This window comes from Amphiprion ocellaris, chromosome 11, assembly GCF_022539595.1.
Source record: "Amphiprion ocellaris isolate individual 3 ecotype Okinawa chromosome 11, ASM2253959v1, whole genome shotgun sequence".
In the NCBI taxonomy this organism is placed as follows: domain Eukaryota; kingdom Metazoa; phylum Chordata; class Actinopteri; family Pomacentridae; genus Amphiprion; species Amphiprion ocellaris.
The window spans coordinates 356,126-368,379 of NC_072776.1; the positions used below are offsets into that span (position 1 = coordinate 356,126).

General features: G+C 36.1%; 1 protein-coding gene across 1 annotated transcript; it reads right to left on the reverse strand.

Annotated features, from left to right (window-relative positions):
* Positions 1 to 292: 292 nt before the first annotated feature.
* LOC111585577 (cell surface A33 antigen-like) lies at positions 293 to 7,411 on the reverse strand. Its single transcript, XM_023295133.3, has 7 exons — positions 7,243 to 7,411; positions 6,798 to 6,964; positions 5,103 to 5,316; positions 4,801 to 4,965; positions 4,581 to 4,697; positions 3,571 to 3,697; positions 293 to 3,475 (listed from the first exon to the last, which is right to left on the reverse strand). Exons 1-7 carry the CDS (start codon positions 7,292 to 7,294, stop codon positions 2,809 to 2,811), a joined length of 1,509 nt encoding a protein of 502 aa, XP_023150901.1. The 5' UTR covers positions 7,295 to 7,411; the 3' UTR covers positions 293 to 2,808.
* Between the last annotated feature and the right edge of the window lie 4,843 nt (positions 7,412 to 12,254).

The following is a 12,254-nucleotide window of genomic DNA, read 5'->3' on the forward strand; positions in this document are numbered from 1 at the left end:
CTTTCTGATTTATTTAATATAAAGTAGTCAACAGGTTTACTGCAATATCTTTAGAAATCAGTTGTATATATAATATTTAGAAGAATCTTTCTCTAAAATGCCATGTGGTGTTTGGTTATAGGTGGTCATGTTGATTTTAGGCCTGAAAACAGCTGAAATGTCGACTATGATAGAAAAAGTCCTGCAGTTATATATTGACCCTTCTCTATCAGACGGGAGGGATGTTACATGTGCTGCTGATACAGGTCAGACTCTGCTGCCAGTTTGGAGGAATTTCACTCAAATGGCAATGTTTCACCAAGTTTCTTCATAAAACTCGATTTTATTAAGCTTCATATAAAAATTACACTTTTCACGATCATTGCAGAACATTTTACGCACAAAATAGGAACAAAAAGCACAAAAAATGTTACAAATGATCAATCAAGCTGGGCTTTTTTTTGTTTTTATGCATTGTTTAGTCTCATTTTTCACTGAAATATTAAGTCCTGCGCCTCTGCTCTCCCTGGAAACAGCACAACTACGGCAAGAAGTATAGAAAACTCAACCACAACTGTAGTGCCACAAATCATTAATCACATAATTAATGGAATTTCTTTGATTATTTGTTTTATAGAAAAAAAAATAACAGACTGGAATCAGCAGAAACAACATTTTTCTGAGTATTCACAATGCTGGTAAAAATGTTTTTTAAAATCTAAATTTTATGGAACATGACACTAATGTGTTCCACTAGTTTTCTACAGATTGTGTAGAAAAGTGTAAAACTACAGACATTATATATTTTAAGTATTTTTAATGCCAAGTTACACATATTTCTAGTTTTTTTGTCCAAAAAATACTATATTATTCATACAGTATTTTTCTGTTCTCTTAAATGATATTTATTTAATTAAATTTAATAATTTAATTATTAAATTAAATTTATGTAAAAAGACAGAATTTTCTTTAATTAAATATGTAGCTTTTTATATAGGTTTATGCCCATGCTATAGATGTTTTTTTCCTTGTAATTTTATATTTTTATATTTATGTGTACTTTTACATTCAGACTCTGCAGTTCTGGATACAAATTAAGCCATTTTCCCCCCATAAATTCCTATTTTATTTATGTCTATACATGTCTCTCTGTGTGAACGCAGCCACAAATTAAACTGAATAGTCCCTGAATTTTTGTCGCATGACTCTTGGTCTCTAACTGAGTCACTCATGGCTTCTTAGTTGCAGCAAAAAGCACAAAACTTTAGTTTTTTCCATGATCTGTTTTAAGACAAATGGTTTATTTTTTTTGGCATATTTAAAAAACAAAATTGACTTCATTACAAAGTAACATGCAAAAATAATGTCAGAGCTGTAAAACTGTGCATTTATCATGGATTGTTGTGGATTCCTTTGTTAGTCATTATCTTGATTATTTAATTGGTCCAACACAATTTTCTCAAGCGAAATGAATCAAACATATCTAGTCTGAAGTAACAGAATACAAGGACAAGCAGCAAATTAGCACATATAAGGAGCTAAAATTTGGGGAATTTTTTTGCTTGAATATGACTCAAAATACACTTAAATCACAAACTATATTTTAAAAGCGGTTTAGAATCACAGATGAAGTACACAGTATATATGCTGACAACAATGCTCAAATTGCTGCAGTAGATCGGTGGCCTGAATATGTGAGTTATTTATATATTAACGATTGCAGGGTCTTCTGTTAACTTACATTCATTAAAAATGTCCCGTTTAGCCTTGCCCCAGCTGGTGGAGGCAGGTTCTGCTGCTGAAAGTCTCCACTGCTGCCGATCTGCTCGCTCAGCTGGGAGTCTATGGATTTGTTGGGTTTTTCATGTATGATGTTATGGGGTCTAAATCTTAATTACTAATCCAAATTAGTCAGGAAGTTTGTGTAAGTATTTAATATAATATTGTGTTCCCCTTTAAAAATGTAATTAGACGGGGAAATATGTAGTTTTTGTGTAATTCTGTAGGGTCTTTACCTTACCATTTAAATTTGTCAGGTAATTTTATTTTTTTATAACATTGTAGAGTCTTAACCATAATGTTTAAATTGATTGGATAACTTTACATCATAAATAACCTTAAGTTTTAATTTTGTGTTTCTCTGTTGGAGGGCACATCAGCTGAGTAAATGACCTGACTACTAAATTTTTTACTTTAATTAGTTTAATTTATTAATAATGACGTAATGCATTTAGTATTTTTGTATCTCTGGGTTTTTTTATTTGAATTTTATCCTAATTGTTGTTCTGTTGACTTGTGGATGCCCTTTTGCATTGTCTGTAATCAAAGTACTTTGTATATGCTTGTTTTAAAATTGTTATATGAATAAAATTATTATTATTATGATTATTATTGTGTATCGTCTTCCTAGACCTGGACACTAAAACATGACATCAACATCAGTATGGCAAAATATGATTCAATTATGTAAATGTTAAGGCAGGGTTAGAAGTTAATTTGTGTTTGAAGGGAGCATTTTCAGCTTTTCACAGCTTGTTCTAAGAGCCTGCTTTCACCAACATGTATGAAAATGAATTCAGCCCCAGCAATGTGGGTGAAATCCATCAGATTAGCTCAGCTACAGAACCTCAGCCTGCAGGTATTAAATGTCACCAAGCTTTCAGCTCCATCTGTGTTTTTAAGGACATTTGAATTCATTTTTCTGCTCCACTTTCTGGTTTGATGAATCCTGAAGCCAAACAACTAACCCAGTAAAAGATTTTTTAAGTGCCTCCCAATGCGCCAAAAGAAGATTTTTATGGCTTCCAAAGAGAACTTAGTAACACGAAGTTAATCATATCGACTGTTGTTGTAATCGAGTCGATCTCGGCTGCCACCGTAGCGATCGCTGTGGTCGTTAAGATTGTCTCGACTGCTACGATAGCGGTCACTGTGATCATCAAGGCGATCGCGACTGACACCAGAACGGTCCCGCCGATCGTCAAGGCGATCGCGACTACCACCATATCGATCACGCTGATCATCGAGGCGATCACGACTGCCCCTGTAGTTATCATACCGATCGTCAAGGCGATCACGACTACCGCCGTAACGGTCACGCTGATCATCGAGGCGATCGCGACTGCCCCTGTAGTCACTGTCACCGTATCGATCTTGCCGATCATCGAGCCGATCGCGACTGCCACCATAGCGGTCACGCTGATCGTCAAGGCGATCGCGACTTCCGTGATATCGATCGCGCTGGTCATCCTGGTAACGCTGAGATTCGATATCACTGACCCTTCCATCGTACTTTTCTTTACTGCTAATATAACTGTTCTGATCATCGTCTAACTTCCGTACAGCTGCTGCGACGCTGTGACTGATCTCAGGAACAACGTCTTTGTCTTCATACCGGTCGACCTGCTTTTTCTCGCTGTTTGACTTGTCATCCCTGTACTTTAATGTCCCAACTTCAGGCTCTTCTTTGTCGTGAAACTCTATTTCCTCAGGGGAACTAAAAGACAAACAAGGATGACTTAGATACGAACAGTGTACACACTAACGTAACAGTTTTTGATGACAGAAACATCCAGGAGGTGCAATACGTACCCTTCAGCATATTCATCCTGTTTGCCTTTTTTTCGGCAGCAGCAGCAGAAGATGATAATTCCAATAACCACGACAGCTGCGAGGACAACTGCAACAATTATTATAGTGGACGCAGTGCTCATGCTGGCTGGGTAAAAGAAAAAGAAAACATGGAAAACACTTAGTCCTGGTCACAGATACCATCCTGACCAACATTTACGGCTTCATTAGCCATTTTGGACTATTTTTATTTGACTACGGTTCAAAAGTTTGGGGTCACTTAGAAATGTCCTTATTTTTTGAAAGAAAAGCATTTTTTTTCAATGAAGATAACATTAAATGAATGATAAATCCAGTGTAGACATTGTTAATGTGGTAAATGACTATTCTAACTGGAAACAGCTGATTTTTAATGGAATATCTCCATAGGGGTACAGAGGAACATTTCCAGCAACCATCACTCCTGTGTTCTAATGCTACATTGTGTTAGCTAATGGTGTTGAAAGGCTCATTGATGACTAGAAAACCCTTGTGCAGTTATGTTAGCACATGAATAAAAGTGGGAGTTTTCATGGAAAACATGGAATTGTCCGGATGACCCCAAACTGTTGAACGGTAGTGTATTTTGGTACAGATGGATTACAAATAGGGAAAAAGTGGCAAACCAAACTAATTGATTAAGGTTACAGGTTTTGGTGATGGTGAAATAATAAACAAGTCAGTACTGATGAATGCTATGGGACACTACTGTGGTTTAGTTTTACTTTATACAACCTTCTTTTTGCATATGCATTGCCTTTAGGATAAATACATTTTTGCAACCACTTGTTCATTTTGTGTGCCATTTGCTACTAGGAATGTATAATGAATCGAGTTTCTGACAGCTTTGTGTTTAACACGGTGGCCTGCAGCTGCCTGGAAATGAAGAGAAGTTGGAGTCTGTGATGCAGTTGGGAGTTGAGAGGAATTTCAGAGCTGAGCGGCAGTTTTGTGTAAACAGTGCAGCAGGTAGATGATGTTAAAAGACTCACGAGGCTCCACAACCAAGGTAAGGTTGCAGCTGGCAGAACCAATTCGATTCTCTGATGTGCAAACAAAGAACCCAGATGTCTCTCTTGTTATGTTGAAGAGAGATAAAGCTCCATCCTCTGCAACACAATAACACAATCAGACCATTTTTTACATTAATCCTGATGAAAACAGACAAATATGTTTGCCTCAAAGGAACCCACGGGTGGTTGAAATGCTTACTTTCAGTTGTTTTCGGTGGAAACGGCCTGGGCATGTTTTGGACGCTGTAGGTCTTCCAGCTGTACGTCGGAGCTGGAGATCCCTCTTCTGATTTACAGGTGAGTGTGATTTTCTGATAATACTCTGCTGTTCCCTGAATGCCACAGACTGGCTTAGAGGGAGCAACTGGAAGATTAAGAATTTACCGGATAAATTCTCTTTATCACAAGAGAACTCAAACAAAGCACAGTATTGATTCCATGCACTAACATGTCTGCCAGCACATAAAGACTCCTAAACTGCATCAGCTTATAGATTCTCACCCAGAACCAGGAGCGACGTGGTGGCAGCTGTTGTTCCCTCGTCATCGTTGTAGATGTTGACACTGCATTGGTAACTGCGGCTGTCCTGCATGGTCACTTTGGTTAAGCGGAGCGTGCTGGTTCGCGTGTTCATGTCGACCTCGAGGAAAGCTCGGCCTTCGTAAGCAGGTGCAATGTTAACCGGACGGCTGTAGAAGTAAGAAGCCACGGCTTGCTAGAGGAGTAAACACAGAATATCTGCTCAGTATAATGCAAATTTCATACGCATGCTGTTGAAGAAACTCCACTCTTAGTCCTTCAGAGTTTGTTGTACTGGGGTGTTTGTTGGTATTCTGGCATGAGCATGAGTCTGTGGAGGTAAACCGACCCAGAACATTTACCAGTGCTCATTTTACAGGGATATCAGAGTAGGGAAGGTGGTGAATAGTGGTTGATTTGTGTATGATGGCTAATCAGTAACAGAGAGTAAGACAACAAAGAACAAAAGGTAGTTGAATGAAGTGGTCTGGCAGACAACAAAAGGTATGCTCTCTCTTCACCAGATCGTTAACAAAAATGAGAACTAGTTCTCAGCTAACTTACCTAGTAATATAAAGGTGAAATAAATAAAAATAAGTAAGAGATGAGGGTCTGAGAACCAGTTGCAAAGAGAAAAGGTGCAACAACAAAAGGTAAGAAGGGGTCTGGCAGACAGTATTAAATAACAAAAGCTAAAAGAATTGTGGATAACTGTAGGAAATGGAATGAAGAAGAGACGCTAGAAGGTATCTGTAGCTACAGATGTGCTATTTTCTTCATCAACGTATAATTAATGTCATGCCACAAGTCATCCTCTGTAAGGACAGAGGGCGGTGATTGTACAGACTGTAAATTAATATTTACTCGTTAGTATTCTATTACATGAATAGAAGATGATTTGTTTTTCTGTTATTCTAAGTTTCCATTTTGCTTTGAGTCTTGCTGTTACTGCCTGGATTAGGCAGTAACAGTTTATTTCATGTACACTAATAGTCAAAAGTTTGGATTTGAATGAGAAAGTGTGTCCAAACTTTTGACTGTTAGTGTACATTATGACTTAAAACAACTCAAATTCTGAAATACTAAAACAGATAAATATTAAGTCTTTGAATAACTATAGAATCAATTCTCTCCATTGTCAATGCCGACTCATTCACCTGTTCTTCAGCCACTAGACAAAGCTCAGTACTATTATATGTGTCCAGCGTTTAATAGAAACTATTTTTAACTAAGCAGACGGTACAGTACCACAGTGTTGTATAGTCATAATCTATATAATTAACATTTTCTGAAGAAGATTATTAAGATTTTGATTAATTATTAATAAGGCAGTGTAAAACTCAAAGGTAGGCAAGTATATGAATATAAACTGCAAAAAGTCACTCGTCTTATTACTTATTAAGAAGAGAAATCCAGCAGCTTAATGTGATTGTACCATGAGACTTGTAGAGAGACAGGAAACTAAAGCAGGTGAGAGTTATATAAAGCCTACACTTCCCATAATGCAGCTCTAATGGAGTCCTTTCATTGCCTGGTAAACACCCACATCCCCCATGCTTCACTTTCTCAGTTTTAGTGTCTGCTATGATGATGATCATTTGTAGTCCCTGAGATTCTTCTAAAAACAGGCCCTGAACACGTCGCTGATGATGGAGTTACTCTAGTTTAATGTCTCACCAGTGGTTCACCAGCAACTTCCGGAGAAGCTTCCCATGAGAGCAGCATTGTGCTCAAGTCTTTCACAGCCGGGATAAATGAACAGGTCAGGGTAATGTCGCCTCCTCTGGCAACCTCATAATTACTCTCTGGGATAGAAACCTCCAAACTCCTACAGCAGGGGAGCACTGGAAGAAAAGGAAATGCACATTAACACTCTGTCCCACCTGCTTATGTAGTTTCAAATTGGATGACAGAAAAAAAGATCAATCTGACCAACTCCATTTCTTCACAGTCTAATTTAATAGTGGTTTCACCTACAGGTTTCTCTGCAATGAAATCTAATCCTGCTTCCGGTGGAGTAGCAAGGCATTGGGTTAATGATTAACACTGCTGATAGTACCATAAAGGTGTGTCGGGTGAATTTTATTTGACAGAGGAGAAGGAATAAAAGCCTAAAACTTACCTGTTAGTATCAGAAAAAGCTTTCGCCACCAGAGTTGTCCTTCTGTTGTCATTTCTGAAAGAGGTTGAAAACATCCAGACACTAAAAAAGTAGGAAACTGATGCTCTCAGTCCAAGAGCAGGAGCCCACCTAACCTTGACGGTGAAGTCCCAGGTATGGAGAAGTTGACTCTTCCAGGTAATAAGTCAACGGCTACGGGTCACATGTCACCAGAGGTCCAATCATTGATCTGTTTTCATTTGATTCAAACAGGAAATCTGTTATAAAAATGTATTCTTATTATGATTTCATGTATTGCTCTGTGTTATATTGGACTTGTGAGGAACTGTTTCCAGAAAGTTCTGCCTAGCACTGTCTACCCAAAACCAGCAGAAAGTGGTTGGAAGAGGAAGTAACACCTACTATAGTTCAACTATAGTTCAAGCTTCCTGTCCCCGTCTTGACACCCCAATATTTTTCCGTGATGCGAACGTGCCTATAAAGCTTGTGTGTAGCCTACAGTCCTTAATCATTTGCTCAGAGACCCTGTCCTGGGCATACCCATTCACTTGCTGCAAGTAAAGAATTCAGCTTGAACTTGAATTGTGAGTGTTATTGGGAGCAGTTAGGACTCTAGACACTAGAGAAGACATTTCCAGACAAAATCCTGAATAGGTAGATAGATAGATAGACTACAGATAGATAGATAGATAGATTATAAGGCTTGTAAATGTTGTTAGATTTCATGTGTCCCTTAAGTGTGAAAACGTATAAAAATATACAGTTTTTATGACATTTTAATCTAATGTTAGCAACTATATCCAAAAAACAACAAATACAATCTGAAATCAGTCTTTTAAGCGATCACAGGTAGTTCTGTGGCCTTCCTAAAAAGCCTCGTTATGCGCCATGTCTCAGTTTGACCTGCAGGTTGCAGTATTGCACTGTGATAAATAAAAAACACACCTATTTTAAAATGTTCATGAATGTGACAGAACAGACCTGTGGTTTCGTATTTACAGAGCTAAAGCACAACATGTGAACTGAGCTGATGTTTGGGAATAGATTTGCAGTGGCAGATATGTGACCTGTAGTACAGAGCGCTCATTCAGACTTTGGTGGAACAAGGTTGCAGATTCAGACTCAATTCCTGACAATGATTCAATCTGACAGGACATGGAAGTCAGCTGTCTTGAAATATTCAGTCGCTCATAGGCGCAGTGTTCAGCCCAGGACTTAAACTTTAACCATTTCTGCTGAGAGGAAGAACCAAAACCACTTCTACTTGGAGACAAAGTGATATACAGCCCATTCGAAATGCAAAGAAGAAAAGCACAAAGATGTTTTTAATGTGAGCTCACAAAGTAAACAATGACACAGTGATGACATCACTAATGACATCGCCCTTTTTAAACTTGTGATTCTTTACTTTAGTAAAAGTACCAATGAAACAATCTGAAAAAACTCACGCCATGTTACAGTCCTATGTTCAGCATCTAAACAGTACAGAAGATTTATCATAAGACAACAATTATCAAAAATAAAAGTACTGATTCTGCAGAAAAATGGCCTCAGTGTGACATATTATTACACATGTTGTTTTTTATTAGCTTGTTGATTCATCAACAATAAACATTTTACTGTTTGAACTGTTGGTGCCGATTGAGGTTGGGTACACTGGAAAAAATGTACAATTTTAAACAGTTTTGAACCATAATTTTTTGAGCTGTTTTTGTTGTTGTTACTCTTATTTTACAGATTTCCCCCCTGTTTAAAGTTACCTACTAATAAAATCACCAATAAAAAAAGTCTTCAGTAAGTAATAATGTCCACATACAAAAATCTACAGTTATTTGTTTATTTGTTTATTTTCCAAATAATAATTTGTAATTTTTATAACATTGACATTTAAATTTCTAAAATAAATAAACAAAATTTGCTGTTTAAACCGGCATAAACATTGCTTCTTACAGATATTTAATATTATCTGAAAGAAAAATTAACCATTAAAAAAATGGCAAATCATTTTTCAACTGTTAATTTACAGATTTTTCCTGTTGTAGTAAATTACAGATAATAACCGGTTATTAATAGATTTTTTTATATTACATGTAAGCCTAAAAAAACAGGGCAGAAATGTAAAAAAATTATGTCCACATTTCAAAACATTTTTTTTTTTACAAATAGTTATCTATTCTTTTATAATATGTGGCCCTGAAATGATGTTACTTTATTGTATTTAAATATTTTAAAAATATTATTATTTCATTATATATATATTTGCCATTATTTTTATCATATTTACATTTTATTCCACCATTTTTTAACATATTTTTTGATACTCTTGCTGCCAAATTTTACAAACTTTTTCACCAGAACATGTAATTTGGTGTAAAACTATATGATAAAGAAAATCTAGGTTTGTAACTTTCCACCCCAATTTTCAAATATTTCTGGAAGACAGGAAGCAAGTTAAAATAATGAGGAGGATGTTTCTTCAAGTGACATAAATATAACATTGTGAAAACATTCAACACAAAAAACTACTAGAATGTTTAAATTAATCCTGCAGCAAGTAAATGATGCATTGTGCTTTGTAGTTTGGGGTTATTACCGTTAATGTCTGATAAAGGTTTATTTTCAAAAAGCATTGTGTGTATTTTAGACATGGAATCACTTTAGATATTTTTAGGATTTTTTTGGAAGATTTTTACTCATTTTTTGAAAATACAAGAATTTTCTTGCTATTTTTTTAAAAAAAATAAAACTTTTAAGGGAAATTTTTAAGGAATTATTGGAATTTTCTTCCTGAAGGTTTTGCAAATTTTCAGAAATTTGGGGAATTTTTTTGCTGAATTTGTGGATTTTTTTTCAGACAAGGTGCATGTAAATGAGGACAAAAGGAAGGTTAAAAAAGTGCAGAATATTTCTTATAGTTTGAGCCTTTTATCAGCAGACGTTATGGAACCGTACATGAATTAACATGTTGAGAGGCCCTGAGGCCAACATTATTAACCCTCCATTGCCCAGTTGTGTACACCCTGTTTCTGCCTCAAATACAGCAGTACACAGCAGAAAACACGGAGCAGCTTCATCAGACAGTACACGAATACACTCAGACACAAAGAAATACTACTAATAGGCTGGATTAATAACTACAAACAGGTGATAGTCGACCATCACTCTCAACTATATATTCAGTGAGATTATGTATATTGTACCAGACATATACATATATATATGCATATTACCATTTACAAAATGTACATAAAGTAACTTACAATGTGTCTCTTTTTGTAGTTATTTCAGGACTCCTTGTTTTTATATGTTTATGTGTCTCTGTTCAGTTTAGTTGTTCGTATTTTTCCATGCCTGTTCTTCTAGATGTTGTTGTGCGACAATTCCATTTACATACTTGGCCATTAAAGATTCAATTCATTTCAAAAGATAATGGCATTAAAACTGAAGTTTGACACGGTGCCACGCCACAAAGAGCAGTTCCACATCTTTAGGTAATAAAGCAGGACTCGCCTCAGTTGTTGCAGCGTGGCAGTCGTGCCAATTCCCTGTCAGATTAACAATTAATCATACTGCCGAAACCAAGACATGTAACGAATGTGGGACTTCCCAGAGCTCCATTAACTGGCTGGTAATCAAACCGTTGAGTTGTGTAATCAGCCATATTAAACAATGAGTCTGCATCAGTTGTTGTCGGTGTTGCACACTGGAAAATAGTGTGTTGCATGACTTTGTAATTATACACTAATTTTGACAAAATTAATGCAGATTTAGTGTTCACTGGGATGTGTACAGGACTTCTTTCCACTTCCCCATCAGCTTTACCACAGACAAAGTTGTGTAGTTTTCTTCTTTCAGCTGCAACCCTGGTGGTGTTAAATGAAATATAAAAACATCATTCAAAGCACCATGTAGACTGACTCATATCGTATAGACAACTAAAACTGAGTTTGTCCAACTATAAGTATTTCTCACTATGATTCTAAACCAGTATGAGGAGTTTAAAATGTAATAGAGGCTAAAGACAACGCAGCCACTGCAGACAAAGTCAGGAAGGAAAGCTGCAAAAAAACCACATGTACATAAATAACTACTAGGCTTATTAATGTCGTTCTGTACACGTTGTAAGATTCATGGTGTAATTATCGCTATACATTACACGATTGTATAATGAAATTACAGATGTCGTTCCTTTATGCTGCTAACAAAATAAACTAATTATTTAATAAGTGGCAGCATTTTATTGAGCACTAATTTGAAATGTTGAACATAAACTGCACTGGTTACCATGGTGATATACCCCAGTAAGAAGTGATAAAGAAGACTGTCATAATCCTGAAAATCTAAACTGACACATGAAGTTACCTTGATAATCTCAAATTCTGCTTGGTACAATAATCATAACAGTTCTAACCACAACAATAGTCAAATTCAGTACCTATGACTGTAGTTTATCTCTCTGTAACTAAAACCAGCCTCACAGATTGTCTTTCTACTTACTCTGGTACGAAAAAAAAATGGCATCAACATCTGATCCTGTAAGTTCTCAATGTTAAATAAAGAAAAATCTCTCAAAACTTAGAAAATATTACAGGAAAATAATCCAGCAATGAGGCAATGTTCCCACAACACCGGCTAACATTGTCTCCGGGTTTAATAATATTTGAAAGAAAACACTTTCATGTTAAAAGAATGTTTTATGGATATTTATCATTTCATGTAATGTTCCCATGAGGTTAGAAGCAAACTAAAATGGAACGTTTTGACATTGAGAGGATATTTTAAGGATGTTGTAAGATTAAACCACATGGTAACAAAAAAAGAACCAACATTCAAAAAATGTTTTAAAGATATTCAAATAATGTGACACATTTTGCCTGTAATATCTGAAGATGTTTTGGGGGATGTTACTGTTGAGAAAGTTCTTCTATAAAACGTTCTTGCAATGTTGCATGACAACAAAGGAAGGAAGTTCTCAATGCAACATTCAGAAAATGTTTTAAGAACGTTGCTTT